Source organism: Hypanus sabinus, chromosome 3, assembly GCF_030144855.1.
Source record: "Hypanus sabinus isolate sHypSab1 chromosome 3, sHypSab1.hap1, whole genome shotgun sequence".
Lineage (NCBI taxonomy): Eukaryota > Metazoa > Chordata > Chondrichthyes > Myliobatiformes > Dasyatidae > Hypanus > Hypanus sabinus.
Window position 1 is genome coordinate 76,942,469 of NC_082708.1, and position 24,623 is coordinate 76,967,091.

At 39.3% G+C, this 24,623-nt stretch overlaps 1 protein-coding gene across 1 annotated transcript in view; it reads left to right on the plus strand.

Moving 5' to 3' along the window:
- ercc5 (excision repair cross-complementation group 5) overlaps window positions 1-24,623 on the plus strand; it is a 142,818-nt gene that overhangs the window by 19,147 nt on the left and 99,048 nt on the right. The window contains exons 4-8 of the mRNA XM_059963446.1: window positions 3,865-3,960; window positions 10,069-10,173; window positions 13,563-13,657; window positions 19,512-19,644; window positions 24,286-24,369. Of these exons, the coding sequence (XP_059819429.1) occupies window positions 3,865-3,960; window positions 10,069-10,173; window positions 13,563-13,657; window positions 19,512-19,644; window positions 24,286-24,369 (513 nt within the window). The remainder of the gene's footprint in view (window positions 1-3,864; window positions 3,961-10,068; window positions 10,174-13,562; window positions 13,658-19,511; window positions 19,645-24,285; window positions 24,370-24,623) is intronic.

The following is a 24,623-nucleotide window of genomic DNA, read 5'->3' on the forward strand; positions in this document are numbered from 1 at the left end:
ACTCGAAGAAAAGCATATGATGCAGCTTTTAAGTTAAAGGCGATCAATCTGGCGGTTGAAGAAGGAAATCGAGCTGCTGCACATAATCTTGGCATAAATGAATCGATGTTGAGATGGTGGAGACGCCAGCGTGAAGAACTGAGTCAATGCAAAAAGACGACAAAAGCTTTCAGAGGTAATCATAGCAGATGGCCCGAACTTGAAAACTTTCTTGAAGACTGGGTTAACACACAGAGAGCAGGCGGCCGCGGTGTCTCCACCATGCAGATCAGACTAAAGGCTAAAGCAATCGCCACCAAAATGAAAATCGAAAATTTTAGAGGTGGGCCATCATGGTGTTTTAGATTTATGAGACGAAAAGGCCTGTCCGTCAGGATACGCACGACTCTGTGTCAGCAGCTCCCTCCCGACCACGAGGAAAAGCTTGCTAACTTCCGCACATTCACTCAAACAAAGATAGCGGAGAATTCCATCGGGCCAGATGATATCATAAATATGGATGAAGTACCTTTGACGTTTGACCTGCCTCTCACTCGGACTGTTAATAAAAAAGGTGACTCGTCCATCACACTGAAAACAAGTGGCCATGAGAGAACGCATTTTACTTGTGTTCTGAGCTGCACAGCATCCGGACTAAAGCTTCCACCGATGGTGATTTTTTAAGCGGCTGACAATGAAAGTTCAGTGAAAGCTGCCATCAAGAGTACAAACTCAATTCCAGCTGTGATTCCTGGGGGCACCACGAAGTATTTGCAGCCACCGGACATCAGCGTGAACCGGGCATTTAAAGTGGCGCTGCGCGTTGAGTGGGAGGCTTGGATGACGAGCAGCGAGAAATCCTTTACCAAAACAGGACGCATGCAAAGAGCATCTTTAACTCAAGTCTGCCAGTGGATCCTAAATGCATGGAGCCGTGTCACAACATCCACCATCACCAACAAGTTTCGAAAGGCTGGACTGCTGCGTGATGAAGAGGACCGCGTGCACTCAAGTGAGAGCGACAACGAAGAGACTGAAGTGAGTGATCCTGAGGTTTTATTCAATTCGGACACTGAAGAAGAGGACTTTGATGGTTTTAGTGCGCAGGAGGAAGATGAAGAAGTTGATCAATAACTTTTCCTGGTAGGCTGCAGTATATATATTTTTTTTTACCAGTCGTTAGGAGATATTGGAATGTTGTTCGTGCACTGTTCAGTAAAAAAGTATACGCAATGTAATTTGTGTGTTACCGATATGTATGTATATTTAAAAGTAGCTGTGTTACAGGCACTGTTCGAAAAAAAGCATTTGCAATATATATTTGTTTATGTTACCATACGGATTTAATTAAAAGTTAAAAAATCCTCACGTGTAATATCTTTCTGTGTAAATATCTCATATTACAACGTGGGACACCTGCAGCTTAAAATCCGGTGCGGCTTGTACAAGTACAAAATTGATTTTCTTTCTAAAATTAGAGCGTGCGGCTTTTAATCAGGTGCGCTCTGTAGTCCGGAATCTACGGTACTTGGTAAGAGTGTTACGATTCGGCAACAACGAATATAGAATTGAGACAGGTTTTTATAAACAAATAAAACATTTATTAAACACTGCTCAATAAAAAAAACAAAAGTAAACAAATGACTAACTTAACCGGAAGTTAACTGCTATGTGGCAACTCAAATAGTTCTTAAAGCATTAAATGCGAATGCAGTTCTTAAAAGTCCAAATGATTTACACAGTCAATTAGGAGAGATTTTCCTAGAAGTAACGAATTCCTCGATGACACAACATTACTGCTGAAATATGCCTTGCCCGAAGGATTTTTGACGAAGGAAATAAAACGGCTTAAAGGCACTGACCTTTCCTTGGTGAAGCCCTGCTCCAGTCCTTTCTGCTCTTTAGCAGGGACTATCTCAGATGCAGGTTACTAATTCCTTCCAAATGAGGATCAAATAAGGTTGAACCTGTTTTACCGCCGTCAACACCAACTTTTCTCGATCCTTCAGGTCTTCCGCACTTCAATAAGTTCTTCACTCTCCAACTGGACTAGACTGGCGGTGTTGTAGCAAAACTGCCAGCAATAACCTTTGAGACTTAAGGCAGAAAGTAAAACTCCACCTTAAAACAAAACTGCATCATGGGACGAATACTTAGCATAACGGAGTCACTGACGAATTAAGCCACGAACTGACCTGCGTCACCACAGAGCGTTCCCCTTTTACACCTGTTGAAACAGGCCATCACATGACCTCTCACTGGCGGGAAAATTACATCAAGGTCATGTGACAGTTACAAGATACCCACAGGGTATGTAACGAGTGGGTGGGTTGTGAGTGAGTCTATGACCCACTGGGGCTTCTTTTGATCCTGCACATTGGAGTTATCATACTTGGTAGTGATGCAACCAGACAGAATGCTCTCCACCATACATTTGTAGAAATTTGCTGGAATCTTTGATGATATACCAAATCTCCTCCAACTCTTCATGAAGTATAACCATTGGCATGCCTTTGTGATTGCAATAATATGCTGGATCCAGGATCGATCATCTAAGATGTTGATGCCCAAGTACTTAAAACTGCTGAACTTTCAAAACATATTAAAAAATACAAAATGCTGGCAGAACTCAGCAGGCCAGACAGCATCTATGGGAGGAGGTAATAATGACGTTTCGGGCTGAAACGTCGTTATTACCTCCTCCCATAGATGCTGTCTGGCCTGCTGAGTTCTGCCAGCATTGTGTGTTTTTATTTATTTCCAGCATCTGCAGATTCACTCGTGTTGCCTTTCAAAACATATTGGTGTGAGGCCCTTCAATGAGGACTTGCTGTGATGTCACTCAACCAGCTGATCTCAATCCTGTATGCCCCCTCATCACCATCTGAGATTCTACCAACAATGATGGTGTTATTGGCATATTTATAGATGACACGTTTGAGCTGTGCCCAAGAACAAAACTCATGAGTATAGGGAGAGTTGAGCATTGGGCTCAGCCAGCATCCTTGAGATGCGCCTGTGTTGATATTCAGCAAGGAGGAGATTTTTATGGATTAGCACCGATTGAGGTCTCCTGGTGTGTAAATCAAATATCCAGTTGCAGAGGAAAACACAAATACCCAGGTTTCAAAGTTTGTTGAAAACTTCTACTGGAGAAAAAAAAAATCAGGGAAATTAAACAGATGTTTTGTGCGTATGTTTGCACATGAAGACATTAATGTAGGTATGATATTCCCAAAACCAAGTGCTGTAATTTTATCTAATAACCTCATATGTGGCACTTTTATCAAAGGCTGTTTGGAAGTTCAAATAGTCCACATCCACCGGTTACCCACTCACTCCCTTATTTATTCTGCTAGTTACAGCTTCAGAAAGCTCTTACAGGTGTACAGTACAAAACAGGCCTGATTTTGCTTTGAAAAATCCATGTTGTCCATAGTCATTCCTATTTTCTACATTCCCTCATCCTAATCCAGAACCATCTCTGGCAAGATGCCAAACCAAGTTATTGTGAAGGTAAATCCATTGCATAAGATTTAGGTGTCTGAATGTCATGGTTGCTCTTGTGGTTGGGTTAAAGGGAAATGGGCAGGTGACTGGAGGTTAAACAGTTATTTAGAAGAATGTAGAGATGAGGGATGGGATTGTGGATTTTTTTTTAATAGAATAACCAGAGGAAATCAGTGGTTAAGGGAAGTTTTTGATTTAAATTATGAATATTAACTCCTGGCTCATCTAAAAGCTTGTTATTAAAGTTGTTTAGCCATGAAATTTGTATGTCTTGTGTTTGAATCTAATCCTTGTTTTGTATTTGGAAGACAGTTCACTAGAATATAAATAAGAATGCTGTAATACTTATTTTACTTTTCTCTTGTCCTATTACAGGTATTGCATCAGTCGCCCGCAGTACAAGACTTCATGTGGAATATCCTCTTTGGTTTCATGCTGGAACTATCTATTTAGTACCTGTGGAACAGGAAGGTGCAGTTATGCTTCCCTCATGTGGATTATCATTATCTTTGTGTTTTTAGTTTCATTTTATATTCCACATCAGAAGCTGTGGGAATTTCTACCACTGTAACAATGTAGTGTATAAGGGCTCAAGTTTTCTTTAGATTTAACCAGATAAAAATGGAAACAAAATCCATCCGTCCCCAAAGGCCAACCAGGAAAATGTTCTTCTTAACCAAATAAAAATTGGTATTGGCAACATCAATCATGCAGAAATTACATTTTCTTACAATTCACTTAGAGAATGACCTTTCAAACTTCTTGTGTAGCACATTGATCAATCTCATTTGTTATTGGGATACACTTACAGTGGCAGGGCAAAAGTTTGGGCACCCCGGTCAAAATTTCTGTTACTGCGAGCAGCAAATCTTTTCTAAATTTAAATACGACATAATATCACGTAGCCATTGAAGATGTGTTGGAGGGGTAGACTCCTTCCATTTAAGCAAGACTCCTTCCTCTTGCTAAAAGAGAGGTAAAAACTAAAACCTGTAGGTTAGGAGTATTTAAAGTTATATCTTCATTTGCAATAATACCAAACAAGGCAGTAAGAGGATTTAGGTCAAATTGGACCCTAAAAAGTTGAGAGAAGGTATGAAATACTTCCCGCCAAAACTTCTCAATTGTAGGGCAAAACCAAAACATATGAATTAAAGAGGCATCAGCAGAGTTGCATTCATTACAAAGTGGAGAAACATTTGGGTAAAAACTGGAGAGCTTCTGTTTAGAAATGTAAGCTCTATGAACCACTTTAAATTGTAGAAGAGAATGACGAGCACAGAAAGATGATTTATTACCCATTTAAGAATTTTATTCCATCATCAGATATCTGACAATTTAGGTCATCCTCCCAAGCTTTTTTTATTTTATCTAAAAAGTCTTGTCTAGAATCAATCAACAAGTTATAGATACTGGTAATAGAACCATTAACAAAAGGTTTTAAATTTAAAAGATCGTCCTGTAAATTTTTATCAGGACCTATAGGACAAGTAACTAATTGGAAACGTAGAAAATCTCTAATTTGAAGGTATCTGTAAAAATGTGATTTTGGGAGTGCAAATTTGTTTGACAATTGGTCAAATGAAGCAAGAAATCCTGAGATAAGCAGGTCCCAAAAACACTTAATACCTAATTCATCCCAATCTTTAAAGACTTTATCAGTCATGGAAGGGATAAAAAAAATAATTAAGGAGAATGGGAGATGATAATGAAAAATTTGCTAAACCAAAATTTTTCTAAATTGAGACCAGATCCTTAAAGTTTGCTTAACTATTATGTTATCTGTTGTTTTATTTGCTGAAAAAAAAAGATTGTGAACTTATGAAGATTGTGAACTTAACTGTGAATAGTTAAGTGAGTAGAAGATGAACTGATCACCAAAAGTCCTAAAGTTAAAGATGAAACATTCTGTTCAATATTTTAAGCAAGATTAGTGTATTATTTTTGTTTTCTACAATTTTAGAGTAGGGAAAAAAAGAAAAGGAGCACCATGCAAAAGTTTGGCACCCCAAGAGATTTGAGCTCTCAGATAACTTTTACCAAGGTCTCAGACCTTAATTAGCTTGTTAGGGCTATGGGTTGTTCACAGTCATTGTTAGGAAAGGCCAGGTGATGCAAATTTCAAAGCTTTTATAAATACCCTGATTCCTCATACCTTGTCCCAACAATCAGCAGCCATGGGCTCCTCCAAGCAGCTGTCTAGCACTCTGAAAATTAAAATAAATGATGCCCACAAAGCAGGAGAAGGCTATAAGAAGATAGCAAAGTGTTTTCAGGTAGCTGTTTTCTTAGTTCCTAATGTAATTAAGAAATGGCAGTTAACAGGAACGGTGGAGGGCAAGTTGAGGTCTGGAAGACCAAGAAAGCTTTCCCAGAGAACTGCTCGTAGGATTGCTAGAAAGGCAAATCAAAACCCCCGTTCCACTGCAAAAGACCTTCAGGAAGATTTAGCAGACTCTGGAGTGGTGGTGCACTGTTCTATTGTGCAGCGACCCCTGCACAAATATAACCTTCTTGGAAGAGTTATCAGAATAAAACCTTTCCAGTGTCCTCACCACAAAATTCAGCATCAGAAATTTGCAAAGGAACATCTACGGACAAACAGACATACTTTATTGATCCCAAGGGAAATTGGGTTTCATTACAGTCACACCAACCAAGAATAGTGTAGAAATATAGCAATATAAAACCATAAATAATTAAATAATAATGTAAATTATTCCAAGTGGAAATAAGTCCAGGACCAGCCTATTGGCTCAGGGTGTCATGATACTCCAAGGGAGGAGTTGTAAAGTTTGATGGCCACAGGCAGGAATGACTTCCTATGACATTCAGTGTTGCATCTCGGTGGAATGAGTTTCTGGCTGAATGTACTCCTGTGCCTGACCAGTACATTATGGAGTGGATGGGAAACATTGTCCAAGATGGCATGCAATTTGAACAGCATCCTCTTTTCAGACACCACCGTCAGAGAGTCCAGTTCCACCCCACAACATCACTGGCCTTACGAATGAGTTTGTTGATTCTGTTGGTGTCTGCTACCCTTAGCCTGCTGCCCCAGCACACTACAGCAAACATGATAGCACTGGCCACTAAACAAGCCTGATGCATTTTGGAAACAAGTCCTGTGGACTGATGAAGTAAAAATAGAACTTTTTGGCTGCAATGAGCAAAGATATGTTTGGGAAAAAAAGAAGGGTGCAGAATTTCATGAAAAGAACACATCTCCAACTGTTAAGCACAAAGGTGGATCGATCATGCTTTGGGCTTGTATTGTAGCCAGTGGCACGGGGAACATTTCACTGGTAGAGGGAAGAATGAATTCAATTAAATACCACCAAATTCTGGAAGCAAACATCACACTGTCTCTATGTGAAAAAAACAAGCAGCTGAAGATGGTAAGAGGATGGCTTCTACAACAGGAATATGATCCTAAACACCTCAAAATCCACAATGGACTACCTCAAGAGGTGCAAGCTGAAGGTTTTGCCGTGGCCCTCAGAGTCCCCCAACCAAAACACTATTGAAAATCTGTGGATAGACCTCAAGAGCAGTGCATGCAAGACTGCTGAAGAATCTCACAGAGCTAGAAGCCTTTTGCAAGGAAGAATGGGTGAAATCCCCCAAACAAGAATTGAAAGACTCTTAGTTGGCTACAGAAAATGTTTACAAGCTGTGATACTTGCCAAAGGGGGTGTTACTAAGTACTGACCATGCAAGGTGCCCAAAATTTGCTCAGGCCCTTTTCCTTTTTTGTTATTTTGAAACTGTAAAAGATGGAAATAAAAAAGTAATCTTGCTTAAAATATTAAATAAATGTGTCATCTTTAACTTGATGCCTTTTGGAAATCAGGTCATCTTTTAATTGCTTAGCTATGCACAGTAACAGAAATTTTGACCAGGGGTGCCCAAACTTTTGCATGCCACTGTATCATTAGTATAACAGTTGGGAAAGATGCCATAGAAGAAAAAGTATGGCCAAAAACGGTGTGATTTGCAGAAGATATTTTTATATGTGGGGGGAACCAATGAAGAATTTCTCTAGTTAATTAAGAGTCTGGAATATTACAAGTTTATTAGCTACATTTATTTAATTGTACTAAGGTTTTTATGCATCTCTACAGTGAAGTTTTTACCCGTGAAAATATCCAGTTTTGCTGAACACTACTAAAAGTATAATGTAATTCCTGAATTCAACCAAAATTAAGTACTGAAATAAGCCATTTGTGACACTAAGATAAAGTTTCATACCTTGATCTAATTTCACTTGATGTATTTTTAAGCTGAACCATTGAACATTACAACATCCCTAACCTTAATACATTAAGTAAAATGTGACAATTGTTTAAAAATATGAAATCAAAATTAAATCTTGGAAATGTTTAACCAACCTGCAGAGAAAAAAGTAGAGTCGATATTTCATAACAGTGATATTTCTCAGATGTAGGAGCCATTATAGTAGATATCTTGTTAGAGGTACTCTCAAAGGGGTAAAAGTGAAAAGACCGCAAATGCTGTGACAAAAGATGGCACTCCGGAGATGAATTATCTTTGCAAGAAATTCTGTGATGTTAACAGGAGAATGACTGGAATCAAAAAGCATGGAAGATCTTGTTAGCTTGTGTCTGGAAAAAATATGTAATGATAACCTGAATAGACCATCCTATATTGTCTTGAGAGAAAATCTCCATTGCAAGAAACAATGCAAAATTTCCTGTATTCTTATTCTATGTGCAGACTATTTTCTAAACGGGGAGAAAATCCAAAAATCTGAGATGCAAAGTAACTTGCAGGCTGAGTCAGTGGTGAGGAAGGTAAATACAGTATTAGAATTCATTTCAAGAGGTCTAGAATACAAGAGCAGGGATGTGATGCTAAGACTTTATAAGACACTGGTGATGCCTTACATTGAGTATTGTGAACAGTTTTGGGCTCGTTATCTAAGAAAAGATGTGCTGGTATTGGAAAGGATCCAGAGGTGGATCACAAGCATGATTCCGGGAATATGAGAAATGTTTGATAGCTCTGGGTCTGTACTCGCTGGAATTTAGAAGGAAGACGGGGGATCTCATTGAAACCTTTCGAATGTTGAAAGGCCTAGATAGAAACATAGAAAATCTACAGCATAATACAGGCCCTTTGGCCCACAATGCTGTGCCGAACATGTACTTAATTTAGTTAATTTAGAAGTTACCTGTAGCCCTATGTTTTTCTAAGCTCCATTACCTCTCCAGGAGTCTCTTAAAAGACCCTATCGTATCCACCTCCACCACCATTGCCAGCAGCCCATTCCATGCACACACCATTCTCTGCGTTTTTTTTAAAAAAAAGCAACTTGCCCCTGACATCTCCTCTGTACCTACTTCCAAGCACTTTAAAACTGTGCCCTCTTGTGATAGCCATTTCAGCCCTGGGGAAAAGCCTCTGACTATCCACACAATCAATGGCTGTCATCATCTTATACACCTCTATCAGGTCACTTCTCATCCTCTGTTGCTCCAAGAAAAATAGGCCGAGTTCACTCATCCTGTTCTCATAAGGCATGCTCCCCAATCCAGGCAGCATCCATGTAAATCTCCTCTCCACCCTTTCTATAGTTTCCACATCCTTCCTGTGGTGAGGTGACCAGAACTGAGAACAGTACTCCAAGTTGAGTCTGACCATGGTCCTATATAGTTGTAACATTACCTCTTGGCTCTTAAACTCAATCCCATGGTTGATGAAGGCCAATACACTGTATGCCACCTTAACCACAGAGTCAACCTGCCCAGCATCTTTGAATGTCCAATGGACTCAGACCCCAAGATCTTAATGGTTCTCTACACTGCCAAGAGCCTTACAATTAATGCTATATTCTGCCATCATATTTGACTTACCAAAATGAACCACCTCACACTATTCTGGGTTGAACTTCATCTGCCACTTCTCAGCCCAGTTTTGCATCCTATCGCTGTTCCGCTGTAACCTCTGACAGCCCTCCACACTATCCACAACACCCCCAACCTTTGTGTCATCAGCAAATTTACTAACCCATCCCTCCACACTATCCACAACACCCCCAACCTTTGTGTCATCAGCAAATTTACTAACCCATCCCTCCAATTCCTCATCCAGGTCATTTATAAAATTCTCAAAGAGAAGGGATCCCAGAACAGATCTTTGAGGCACACCACTGGTCACCGACCTCAATGCAGAATATGACCTATCTACAGTCACTCTTTGCCTTATGTGAGCAAGCCAATCTTGGATCCACAAAGCAATGTCCACTTGGATCCCATGCCTCTTTACTGTCTCAATAAGCCTTGCATGGGGCTAAATAAGCCTAAAATGTCTTTGCTGAAATCCATGTACACTACATCTACTACTCTACCTACATCAATGTGTTTAGTCACATCCTCAAAAAATTTAAAAAGGCTCGTAAGGCATGACTTGCTTTTCACAAAGCAATATTTAATGCAATATTAAGTAGAAATAAAGTCTGTTAATTGTACAAAAAATCAGCATTTTTCATAAATATAATTTCTAAAACAGATTGTTGCTGATTAGTATAATACAAGTATTTTTGTGTGTTTTCCACAGTCTTCCACCAATTACACAGGAGGAGGCTTTGCATATCTTGGGTTTTCACCAGCCCTTTGAAGATATTAAATTTGGGCCCTTTACAGGAAATGCAACTCTAATGAGGTAAGCTATAGAAGGTGAACCAACTAGCAAAGAAGAAAGCAAATGACAAAATTCAAAACAATTTCCACAATATAACATCTGTTTTAACTTGTACTCCATCATAGGTTGTAGAACTACTCTTATTTTGGAATTCTTTCTCCAAGTTTCTGACTTTGATCAGAATTTTCATTTTGCCAATAACTCCTTTTATTCTCCTTTATCAATTTTATCTGTTACATTTCTCTGTATATCTCCTTTAAAAATACAACCTTCGTGTTTTGCTGAAAGATTATGTTGTTTTTACTATTCTGTATCATAAATTACAATCAAATTAGTTGCACTAATTCTTATCACAGTGAAATTTATTTGATGACTAATACTTTTTCTGTTTTATAGCAATGCCAAAGTATTTTTCATCAAAATTTGGTTGTTTCATCCAGTATGATTTGTTTTTAGAGAACTTCAGAATCAGAATCAGGTTTATTATCACCAGCATGTGGTATGAAATTTGTTAACTTAGCAGCAGCAGTTCAATGCAATACATAATATAGAAGAAAAAATAATAAATAAGTAAATCAATTACAGTTATATGTATATTGAATATATTAAACATCATGCAAAAAATATAAAAAAAGTGAGGTAGTGGTTAAGATCTCATTGTCCATTTAGGAAATGGTTGGCAGAGGGGAAGAAACTGTTCCTGAATTGTTGAGTGTCTGCCTTCAGGCTTCTGTACCTCCTGTCTGATGGTAACAGTGACAAAAGGGCATGCCCTGGGTGCTGCCTTTCTGAGACACTGCTCCTTGAAGATATCCTGGGTACTTTGTAGACATGTGATGAAACTAAAAATAATCAAATTATCAAGTTTATTATGCACTATGTTGAAGTTATTCAATATAAACACTAATTTTTTAATCAAATTGGTGTAGACTCCTCTGCCACAAGTTCTGCCATTCATCTTACTGTCTTAGAATCAAATTTAACTAACTTCATTTTTACTGCAAGGTGATCTTATGAGAGAAGATTAGAATATAGCAAAGTGGGGCATAATTAAGTGTTGCTACTTATGCCCCACTACAGTAAGATTTGTTCATTCATGCTGTTCACAAGTTTAATTTTTAATGCCTATTTTGTACAAATTTTTTTATTAATGAGAACTTGTGAACAATATAAGTTTTAACAGCTTTTGACTCACAATTTAACAGCTACAAAGGATTTTAGGAATTTTTTTTAAATGAAATAAATTAATGAACAATTTTACCGGAGAATTTGTGATGTACTGTTGGCCCTCCTTATCCACAGATTCTGTATGCGCGGATTCAACCAACCACAGATCGGGAAAACTCAGAAGTTCTCTCTCCAGCACTCGTTGCTTGAGCATGTACAGACTATTTTTTCTTGTCATTATTCCCTAAACAATACAGTATAACAACTATTTACATAGCATTTACATTGTATTAGGTATTATAAGTAATCTAGAAATGACTTAAAAGTACAAGTACAGGCAGTCTCTGGGTTATGAATGAGTTCCATTCCTGAGTCCGTCATTAAGTCGGATTTGAAGTCGGAACAAGTACATCCGGTATTATTTAGTGTCAGTTAGTCAAACGCTTTTCTTAGTATATAGTACATATTTTACCTTTCTGTGCATATAAAACACTTAAGAAACATACATATTTCAATAATTTAACCACTGCGTTGCTTAGTAATAATTGTAGCTTTCATCGGGGCAGGGCCTTTCACATGCTCCATTAAAATTGTTCCGATCGCGTTATTACTTTCACCTTATTGTCAATCGATTATTTTCATAAACAGAAACACTGCGCATTCAGAGCTGCACCGCCAGATCTAGTGTCCACCACACAGAACATTTTAAATAAAGTCCGGGGTTCCGCTGGGTCCTAAAGACCACTGTATTGATACATGTTAAATAAGAGACTTGAGCATCTGCGATTTGGTATCCGTGGTGGGGGGGAGTCCTGGAACCAATCCCCCACGGATAAGGAGGGCCAACTGCATTATTATTTGTGGTTCTTTTAAGCTCACAGGGGAGAAAAAAATCATGATAAAGTGGTTATAGTGTGTTCATGTGGCAAATATAGTTATTTGATCAGTTTTTTAGTAAGATTAAACAAAATTCAAGATTTTGAGATTCAGATTCAGTTTATTGTCATTTAAAAACTACAAATGCAATGCAGTTAAAAAATGAGACAACATTCCTCCAGAATGATATCACAAAAACACATGACAAAACAGACTACACTAGAAAATTCACAGAACGTTTGGCAATCCCCAATCCAGAGTCCGGAGAGGCTGCTGCGTATTAATATCATGCTACCATCTTAGCGCGTTCCCCGGAAAGGAGCTCCAATCCCACCAGACAAACAGGACCAAAAACTAAAGCTGCAAGACCTACACAAAACCACATATTTACAACATATAGTTACAACAGTGCAAACAATAGCATAATTGATAAAAAAAAACAGACCATGGGCACAGTAAAAATAGTCCAAAGATGTTAAAAGACTATAAGTTCAAAAGAAACCACCACACAGATTCCACAAGTCCTCAGGGTCCCCAATTGACTCGTCATCCCACGCCGGCGGCAGAAGGGAATACCCCCACTATGGACTTCCACAGCGCCACCCGACTCAGCCTCGCAGACGCAGCGCACACTGAAAGCGACCTGACCGCAGCGGACTCCGAGTCCGTCGAACCTCCGAGCCTCCGACCATCTCCCCCGGCACAGCTTCTCCAAGCACCATCCTCTGCCGAGCATATTAAGATGGTCCTGCCAATGGCCATCGGCAACGCGACCCCGAGGACTGGGGACCTGTTCTTCCCAGCAGAGACCCAGACCTCACAGCAGCAGCAGCAACATTCAAGACATTGTCAAAAACAAGCAGGGCCTTTCAGGACTTTCAGCAGGCTTGAGATCATTGTTTCATTATACAGTTGGCAAGGGCCAGTATAAAGAAGTTAGTTTTAAGCGGAGGGACCACTGTTGTGGGAGTGGACAAGGTTAGTATGGGGAAGAGTAGTGAGGTTTTGGCTCAGGAGGATCCAATGAGGAGAGGCACACGCTAAAGTAGTATATGGTAGGATAAGGTTCCTACATTCAGTATAGAATGCAACAATATTTCATTCTAAGGAATTATTAAATAATTTCACTCAGAGAACTTATTTCAGATCACAGTTTTATGCACAAAATTCATAATTTTATGCAGCAATAGCAATTTGTCTCACATTCAAAAACAAGGAAGAAAGTTACTAAAATTGACCAGGATTGTAGAGGTAATGTTGCCACAGTAGCATTAGCCTGAAAAATATTTCTACCAAAATTAGACTAAATTTATTTCAATTTGAATGATTATTTATTTAAAACCTACTTAAACTCTATATTTTCACAGATGGTTTAGACAACTTAATGAGCATTTTCATATGAGAGGCTGTTCCTATGTTCTGTATAAACCCCATGGAAAAAACAGAACAGCTGGAGAAACTGGTAATTTAAGCATTTTATTTTTCCTATTTAAACATCATTTGGTCTGTTAATGCTGCATCTTCTGAAGTTATAAAATGCTGCAGAATGTATAAAATTTAAGTACCAGTATTAATTTTTATTGAATCATTTTTTAATCATGATTATTATCTGCCAAATATCTTTTTCACTGTGCAAGTTTGAGGTGAGTTGTAGTCTGGGTATGACAGGGGTTCAGATATTTTTTGTCAAGTGTTTTATCTCGAAAACATTGCACGGAAAACAATTTGTAGTTTATTATCTTGCTGTTGTCATTCACAGTCAAGAAGTAAAAAAAAAGCTGCAAATGCTGGAAATCTGAAACTAAAAACAAATAAATCTTAGAAATATTCAATGGGTCAAATAAGGTCTGTCAGGAGAAAACAATTAACATTTTTGGTGGATCACCTTTCACATCTAGGAAAACATGCTGATTTTCAGAAAAGCGAGAGGTGGAGGGAACAAAGAGAGTGCCTGTGATATGGTGGCGATCAAATGAATGTGAATAACGCATCAGAATCAGGTTTAATATCACTGGCACATGTCGTGAGATTTGTTACCTTAGTGACAGCAGTACAGTCCAAAACATGATAATATAGAATAAAAAGCAATTGTGTGTGTGTGTTTGTATGTGTATTAAGAAAAAAGATGAGGTAGTGTTAATTGGGTTCAATGTCCATTTAGGAATCGGATGGCAGAGGGGAAGAAGCTGTACCTGAATGTGAGTGTGTGTGTGTGTGTGTGTGTGTGTGTGCCTTCAAGTTTCTGTACTTCCTGATGATAACAATGAGAAGAGGGCATGTCCTGGGTGATGGGGGCCCTCAATAATGGGCGCCACCTTTCTGAGGCAATGCTTCTTAAAGATGTCTTGGATACTACAGAGGCTAGTACCAAAGATGGAGCTGACTAATTTTACAACTTTCTGTAGCTTCTTTCAACTCTGTGCAGTAGCCTCCCTCCATACCAAACAGTGATGCAGCCTGTCAGAATTCTCTCCACGGTATATCAGTAGAAGTTTTCAAGTGCTTTAGCCGACAAACCAAATCTCCTCAAACTCAGAGCAGTGGAGAATACCTTTCAGTTGCCTCTCAGTTTAGCTTTCCATCCCACTCCCACTTTAATGACTCATCTTTGACCACTTGTACTGTTCTAAAAAAGCCCACTCAAAAGTTAACAAATAACATCCCGATTTCTGTGGAGGTATACTTGCATGCCTCAGGACTTGAGTTTGAATTAAACAATTCTAGGTAACAATATTTTTTTCAGTTTGTGGCTAGTTAACCAGTTTTTTTATAATCTCATCAATCTGAAAGATTAACAGTCCTTTCTCTACAGGTACTGCCTGACCAGCTTAATTTTCTCAATATATTCTTTTAATTTGAGGTGGAATGTTCTGTCCTCGGCAAGATCCTTACCTTTGGCTTCTTTGGCAAGAATTCTACACCCTGCACTGATGACTCCCATCTCCCGTCTTCACCCTCCTCCTCTTATTGGTTCTCTGTCTGCTCTGGATCTTTTCATCTTGAATTGCTGACGAGACATCAACCGTCTCAACTTCAGCGCTCTTCTCTCCTCCTCGAACCCTAGCCCCTCTGATCGCACTGTGATCTCTCTCCGCACCAATTCCAACCTTACTATCTAACCCACAGAAAAAGGGAGTGCTGGTCTAGTTTGGCAAACTGACCTCTACGTTACTGAGACCAGGCAGCAACTCTCAAATGCCTCATACTACCCCTTGAAGAGGTCACAACTCCGGACCATCAGAAAACTGTCTCCACCACCGTCACTGACCTCAACAACTCTGGAGAACTCCCAGAAAACCCACAGTTCCATTACCACACACTACTCACTTCAGCCTCCTACCCAACATCCACAAACCTTTCTGCCCATTGTCTCTACCTGCTCCTGACCCACTGAACTCCTGCCCACCTACCTCAACTCCATTCTATTCCCCTTGCTTCAGTCCCTGCTGATCTACATCTGTGGCACTTCTCAATGCTTTCAATCTCCTCACTAAATTACAATTCTCTGGCCTTGATGGCTTCTTTTTTACCATAATGTTCGGTCCCTATACATTTCTATACTGCATCAAGAAGGCCTTAAAACAGTCCACTTCTTTCTCAATAAAAGAACTAACCAGTTCTCCTCCACCACAACCCTCCTCAGACAGGCAGAACTGGTCCTCACCCTCAACAATTTTTCCTTGGGTCCTTCAACTTTCTCTGCACTTGAGAGGTAGTCTTGGGCACTTGCGTGGGCCCACCTTGCCTGCTTTTTTGTTAGCTATGTAGAACAATCCATGTTCCAAGCCTTCCCCTGTAATGCTCCCCAGCTCTTCGTTGTTGACTGCATTGGTGCTGCTTCATGCACCTGTGCTGAGCCCAAAAATGTCATCAACTTTGCCTCCAACTTCCACCCTGCCCTTAAATTCATGGTCCATTTCTGACACCTCCTCTCCTTTCTCAATCTCTGTCTCATCTCTGGAGACAAACTGTCAACCGACATCTTTTACAAACCTACTGATTCCCATGGTTATCTCGACTATACCTTTTCCTACTCTATCTCCTGTAAAATTCTTATTCTCTTTTCTCAGTTCCTGCTTCTCTGCCATATCTGTTCCCAGGATGTGACTTCTCTTTCCAGGATATGTCCTCCTCCTCCTTCAAAGAACAGACTTTCCCTTTCCTCTACCATTGATGCTACTTATACCCATATCTCCTCCATTTCCCAAACATCCGCGCTCACCCCAGCTTTCCAGCACCTTAACAGTGATGAAGTTCCTCTTGTCCATACCTACTACCTGTGAGCCTCCTCATCCAACACATCATTCTCTGCAATTTCCACCATTTCTAAAGGGAACCTACCACCAAACATCTTTTTACCTCCCCACCCCCTTGCTTTCTGCAGGGATTGCTCCCTCCATGATTCCCCTGTGCACTTATCACTCTCTACTAATCTCCTTCCTGGCACTTATCCCTGCAAGCAGTCTAAGTGCTCCACCTACCCATTCACCTCCTTGCTTACCTCCATTCAGGGCCCCAAATAGACCTTCCAGGTTAGGCAACACTTCACCTGCAAATCTGTTGGGTCCAGTGCTCCCAATACAGTTTCCTCTACATTGATGAGACCCACTGTAAGTTGGGGTACTGTTTCATTCAGCATCTCCGTTCCATCTGCCAAAATGGCCCTTTACCTTTCCTATCCACCTGGCTTTGCCTATCACCTTCCAGCTATTCTCCTTCATCCCTCTTCCCCCCCCCCCCACCCACCTTTTTATTTTGGAGTCTTTCCCTTTCCTTTCCAGGCCTGAAACATTGATTGTTTATTCATTTCTATAGATGCTACCTGACCTGCTGAGTTTCTCCAGCATTTTGTGTGTGTTGCTTTGGATTCCAGTATTTGCAGAATTTCTCATGTTTACATTTTTATGATTTTCAGCAACACCTCTGTTCTTTATCTCTCAGTTCATGTATACAGTGCCTATAAAAAGTATTCACCCCCCCCCCCCCCAGAAGTTTTCATGTCTTACTGTTTTACAACATTGAATCACAGTGGGTTTAATTTGGCTTTTGACACTGATCAACAGGGAAAAAGACTCTTCCATGTCAAAGTGAAAACAGATCTCTACAAAATGATTACTAATATAAAACACAAAATAATTGATTGCACAAGTATTCACCGCCCTTTAATATAGCACACCAAATAATCACTGTTACAGCCAATTGGTTTTAGAAGTCACATAATTAGTTAAATGGAGATCTGTTTTTGGAGACGTGTGCTGTCAAGGTATTTCAATTGATGTAGTAAAACTACACCTGTATCTGGAAGGTCCATATACTGTTAAGTCAGTATCCTGGCAAAAATTACACCATAAAGACAAAGGAACATTCCAGTCAACTCCACAAAAAGCTTATTGAAAAGCACAAGTCAGAAAATGGATACAAGAAAATTTTCAAGTACAGTTCTGATTCCCATTCCTTAGAGTACAGTTAAGTCAATCATCAAGAAATGGAAAGAATATGGCACAGCTATAAATCTTCCTAGAGCAGACTGTCCTCAAAAACTGAGTAACCATGCAAGAAGGGGACAAATGAAGGAAGCCACCAACAGACCTAGGACAACTCTGGAGCAGTTACAAGCTTCTCCAGCTTGGTGGCTGAGGTGGGAGAGACTGCCAATACAACTGTTGCCAGGGGCTTCACCAGTCGCAACTTTATGGGAGAGTGACAAAGAGAAAGCCACTGTTGGAAAGAAAAACTCACATGAAATCTTGGCTAGAGTTTGCCACAAGAGTCTTTTCTGTTGATCAGTAACAAAAAAAGCCAAATTAAATCCACAACAATTCAATGTTGTAAAACAATAAAACATGAAAACTTCCAAGGGGGCTGAATAGTGTTTATAGGCACTGTATATTCAGCTCATATTGAATTAGTTGCTGAACTCTGGAATGGATACAAATAGATGATGCAAGCCAGAGTGTTTTCTTTCTAGTGACAGGTGGATGACTTTTTATAGCCACTGTATATTCTAACTCTCCATTATTCCCCCTCTAACTTGTACCACATCCAGACAGATTAATTGCAGATGACAACCTTTGCCATCCAATCACAGGCATTCTTTTTGTTCTTTTTCCACTCCAGTACAATCTAAAACATGATGGTTTTCTAACTTTTGCTAGTTCTGATAAAAGGTTATCAACCTTAAAATGTTAACTTCAAAATTCAAAGTAAAATTTATTATCAGTACATACATGTCACCACAAACAACCCTGAGAACGTTTTCCTGCGGGCATACTGAAGAAGTCTATAGAACAGTAACTAAATAGGTTCAATGAAAGAGTGAGAACCTAGAACAACAAACTGTTGAAATGCAACTATAAATAAATAGCAATCAAAAGTGAGAGCATGAAATAATAAGATAAAGAGTCCTTAATGTGAGATCATTGGTTGTGGAATCTTCTCAATAGATGAGTGTAGTTACTCCCTTTTGTTCAAGAGTCTGATGTTTGAGGGGTAGCAGCTGTTCTTAATTTGGTGGTGTGAGTCCTGAGGAAATTGTACCTTCTGTCTGATGGCAGAAGAAAGAAAAGAACTGTGTGGTGGTTTTTGTTTCTCTTTTATGGTGTCTAGTGGACCAATTGAGTATTTTCAGCATTTTCTAGTTTAGTTTTCAACAGCAGCTCTCTAAAACCCCTCAAAGTCTTAAACTACTGGTCTCTTGGTGAGCAAAATGTGATTTTGAGATGTAGCCTTCTGACCTGACTCCAACCACATTTTTCAAAAATTATTTCCTCCAGTTGCTTCCCTCTCCTAAACTAACTGGTTTCTGCTTGAAGTTCCATATATGTTCTTCAATGTCATGCCAGTTGATTTTCTTTCATGTGAGCTTTGTAAGGCTGAACACTTTATTTATTTATTGAGATATAGCACACTGTAGGCCTTTACAGCCCTTCGAGTTATGCCGTCCAGCAATCCCTCCATTTAATCCTAGCCTCATCACAGGACAATTTACAATGACCAATTAGCCTACCAACCAGTACGTCTTTGGAACGTGGGAAGAAACCAGAGCACCTGGATGAAACACATGTGGTCACGGGGAGAACATATAAACTCCTTACAGGAAGCGACAGGAACATTTCTCGTTAAACATTCATAGAAGTGCCATTCCAATTAAGACTCGCAAGTAGAAAGTCCAGAAGGCAACATTTCCTCAAGCCAGGTATTAGATGATGTCTTTTATATTTTAATAATGGCAATTAAGATTAATCTGAACATTTATCAATTTGCTTTAACTCATGAGAATGTTTATGAAGTCATTCGGAATAATATTTCCATTGCAGCTGAAGGTGCCTTACTGAAGTTAACTCAAGGCCTGAAGGATGAATCAATGGCTTTTATATATCATTGCCAGAATCATTACTTCTGTCCCATTGGATTTGAGGCTACCCCCTTGAAGGCATGCAAAGCATTTCGGTATGTATAACTCTTAACTACATTTTTTTTTCCTCTGGTTGCTTGTCATCTCATTAAAATACAGTCTCTGTAAAAAGTATTCACCCCACTTGGAAGTTTTCATGTTTTATTGTTTTACAACATTGAATCACAGTGGATTTAATTTGGCTTTTTTGACACTGATCAACAGAAAAGACTCTTTAATGATAAAATGAAAACAAATTTCTACAAATTGGTCTAAATTTATTACAATTATTAAACACAAAATAATTGCATTATTACTCATCCCCTTCAAATCAGTATTTAGTAAATACCACTTTAGTAAATTACAGACTTGAGTAGTGTTTGGATAGATTTCTATAGCTTTGCACATCTGGACACTATTTTGCCCCATTCTTCTTTACAAAACTGCTCAAGCTCCATCAGATTGCATGGAGATCGTGAGTGAACAGCCCTTTAAGTACAGCCACAAATTCTCAGTTGGATTGAGATCTGGACTCTGACTTGGCCACTTAAGGACATTAACTTTGTTGTTTTTAACCCATTCCTGTGCAGCTTTGGTTTTATGCTTGGGGTCATTGTCTTGCTGAATAACAAATCTTCTCCTAAGTCGTGGTTCTCTTCCAGACTGCATCAGGTTTCCCTCCAGGATTTCCCTGTATTTTACTGCATTCAGTTTACCCGCTATCTTCACAAGCCTTCCAGGGCTTGCTACAGTGAGGGAATCTCTACAGCAGGATGCAGCCACCACCATGCTTCACAGTAGGGATAGTGTGTTTTTGATAATGTGCAGTGTTTGGTTACACTAGTGATCGCCAACCTTTTTAAGACCAAGATCCCCTACTTCAGCCTTAGTGAAAGGCAAGATTGACCTACTAAATCGTTTAGTCACACACCTGCGGACCAGGCAGAAAAGACCGGAAGTAAAACCTTGCAACCCGGAAACAACCTCTCTTTACAAACAGCTTTCCGTAACGGGAGTATTGCTATATTACCATTATCTTAACTAGTATTACTTATTTTTATAATGCTCACATTACAACACCTCTAATTCTATTTTTCATTGTTTAATTTTAGTTCAACATGAAAAATAAATGAATAAAAATTGATTGTTGCACCCAGTGTGATGACTGGGGCTGAATACTTTCTGCTAGTTCCCTGAAATTTGACTCATAATTACAGACAGCCAGTCTGAGACATTCTGTCAGTAAGAGAGATCCTATACTTAGATTTCATAGTTTCCATCTGTTGCAGCACAGCGCCCTCGCAAACTTCTGACAGGCTGAATATTTGAATGGACAGTTTCCTTTGTTAGACTGAATGTTCAATCTGCCACGTTGTTCAGATGTTTTGTATTGGTAAACTGTTTCTGAGACACTAACATAAGTTTCAGAGGTATACAAGATAATGACACCACTGTTTTTTGTTTCCCAGTTATTTTCATTTGGGGAATGTTGGAATTTAAAGGGGGAGAAGTGTTGTAATGTGAGCATTATAAAGATTAGTTGATACAAATTAGGATAATGGTAATATGGCAATACTCCAACTACAGAAAGCTGTTTGTAAAGAGAGGTTGCTTCCGGGTTGTGGGGTTTTACTTCCGGTCTTTTCTACCACGGTGCATGACGGGGAAGCTATACACACATGTGCACTGGGCAGAAAGAACGGAACTAAAACCCCGCAACCCGGAAACAATCTCTCTTTACAAACAGCTTTCCTTAGCCGGAGTATTGCTATATTACCATTATCCTAATTAGTATTACTTATTTTTATAATGCTCACATTACCACAGTATTTGTGTATTTATTTTTCATTTTTTTCGGGATCTACTGGGGAAGTCTCAAAGAGCGACCGGTCGATCACAATTGACCAGATGGCGACCACTAGGTTATGCCAATCATGGCGTTTAGTCTAATGGTCATTTTTGGTTTCATTAGACCATAGAACCTTCTTCCATCTGACCACAAAGTGTCCTATAACTTTTCTGACAAACTATAACCAAGATTTCATGTGAGCTTTTTTCAACAGTGGCTTTCTCTTTGCCATCCCCCATAAGGCTGCGACTGGTGAAGTATCCGGGCAACAGTTGTTGTATGCACAGTCTCTCCCATCTCAGCCACTGAAACTTGTAACTCCTCCAGAGTTGTCATAGGTGTCATGCTAGTCTCCCTCATTAGTCCCCTTCTTGCATGGTCACTCAGTTTTTGAGGATGGTCTGCTCTAGGCAGATTTACAGCTGTGCTATATTCTTTCCATTTCTTGATGATTGACTTAACTGTACTCCAAGGGGTATTCAGTGGCTTGGAAATTTTCTTGTATTCATCTCCTGACTTGTGCTTTTCAATAACCTTTTTGTGAAGTTGCTTTGAGTGTTCTTTTGGCTTCATGGTGTAGATTTTTGCCAGGGTACTCACTCACCAGCAGTCAGACCTTCCAGATACAGGCGTACTTTTACTTAGATCAATTGAAGCACCTTGACTGCACACAGGTGATCTCTTTTTAACTAATTATGTGACTTCCAAAACCAATTGGCTGCACCATTGATGATTTGGTGTGTCATATTAAAGTGGGTGAATACTTATGCAATGAATTATTTTGTGATTTATATTTGTAATTAATTTAGATCTGTAGAAATCTGTTTTCACTCTGACATGAAAGAGTCTTTTTCTGTTGATCAGTGTCAAAAGAAGCCGAAGTATATCTACTGTTATTCAATGTTGTAAACCAATAAAACATGAAAACTTCCAAGGGGGATGAATGCTTTTTATAGGCACTGTATCATTTAAAGTTGGATTATCAGAAAGAATGATTCCTTTGAAAATTTTAGCACTGCAATTTTAGCATAACTTTCTGGACAGGACTACTATACAAAATTGAATGTTAAAACTACAATTCAGCTTCCAGGAATGTCCAAAATTTATAGATAGAAATAGCACTACCATCATTTTTAAGTAATCATTTGAATAACCATTAACTTAAATGCTTGTCAGGAATATTGTGACAAAGCATAGTTCTCAGTTAATTTAGTAATCATCAATAAAATGTTATTGAACACATTTGAGCTATTTTGTTCTGAAAGCTAGATCTTTGCATCCCCATAGCATAAGTATTAGGCATCAGTGTTTGAAATATATTATGCTAAAGAAAGTGCTTATGGTACTTTTGATGTATCTCTTGTCCTTACCTACCACCTGATGAGCCTCTGCATCAAAGACGTTATCCTCCACAACTTATGCCTTCTCCAAAGGGATCCTACCTCCAAACATACTTTGCCTTCCCCTCTCCACTTTCTGCAGTGATTGCTCCCTCTGTAATTCCCTTGTCCATTTGTCCCTCCCCCTAATCACTTCCCGGCACTTATCCCTGAAAGCAGCCTAAGTGCCAAACCTGCCCATTCACCTCCTCCCTCTCCTCCATTCATGGCCCTAGACAGTCCTTCCTGGTAAGGCTACACTTTGCTGTGTATCTTCTGAGGTCTTCTGTTGTGTCCGATGCTCCTAATGTGGCCTTTTCTACATCGGTGAGACCCATCATAAGTTATGGGACCACTTCGTCAAGCAGCTCCGCTCAATCTGCCAAAAGTGGAACTTCCCAGTGGCCAAACTTTTTAAGTCCTATTCTGACATGTTGGTCCACACCCTCCTCTTGTGCCACAATGACACCATCCTCAGAGTGGACAACATCTTACATTCAGGCTGGGTGTCCTCCAACCTGATGGCATGAATGTCAATTTCTCCTTACCATTTAAAAAAAAAATTCCTCTACCCTCCCCTCTTTTTCTATTCCCCAGTCTGGCTTCTTATCACTTCTCATCTGCCTATCTCCTCCCCTGCATCCCCTCCTCCTTCCCTTTCTCCTATGATCCACTCTCCTCTCCATTCCGATTCCCTCTACCCACCTGGCTTTGCCTATCACCTTCTACCCAATCTCCTTCCCCTCCCTGAACTTTTTACTCTGGCATCTTCCTCCTCCCTTTCCAGTCCTGAAGAAGAGTCTTGGCCTGAAACATCGACTGTTGATTCATTTCCACAGAATCTCCCTGACCTCCTGAGTTCCTCCATCATTTTGTGTGTGTTGCTTTTGGTACTTTTGTCTGGTCATCTTTTTGAGCAACAGTTCATGTTTAAGATCAAATTAAGAATCTGTTTGAACTATTCCAAATTTGTACCCTTACAATCGTGAAATAATATTTAAAGCAATCTTAATGGCATTTTAGAAATCTTATCAGCATAAAGGTGCAAGATCAAAGCTTGAGTTTATCAAATCTGATCATCTGAATTTTGATACCTTGTTCTTAATAAAATCCTGCTAAACATATAATGCATCCTTTATTGTTCTATTAGGAAGCCCAAAATAGAGAATCCTATTCCAGCAGATGCCAGAAGGGATGCTGGCAATGTAAAGTTGCCTGGCAGCTATTATATGCCTTCATACTTTGTGTAGGATTTGTATGTCTCCTTAAGCTTTATCAAAACTGCTCAGTGGTGTATTAAAATTTTTCATATTAAAGATGCTTTTTCTTAAAATGCTTTAAAGCTTTCTATTTTAAAATCAAGTGACAACGGTTACTGCCTTTATTAATAGACCATCAGAAACCCATTAAAAATCAAATCATTTCTAGTAATGCGTTGTGTTTGACTACCTTCTGTCCTTTGATGGCAGAGGCAAACTCCCAATTGAAGAAATGGAATTTTGGATCTTAATTGGTGAACCAAGTAAGAAACATCCAGCCATTCACTGCAAAAAGTAAGTTTGACATTTAAACATTATGTTGTTCGTCATGAGTAGGCTGTACTCCAGGGGCAGCAGATGAAAGGTCAAACTGAAACATCAACTCTCTTTTCCTTTCCACAGATACTGCTTGACCTAAGTAATTTCACTGTTTTCTGTTTTGTAATTCAAGTGATAATTGTTCACTTCTAACTTCAACTGTAATTTTTGCAGGAGGGTAAACAATGCTCAACATGTCTTCCATTAATAACTAGAAATAGTGAATCAGA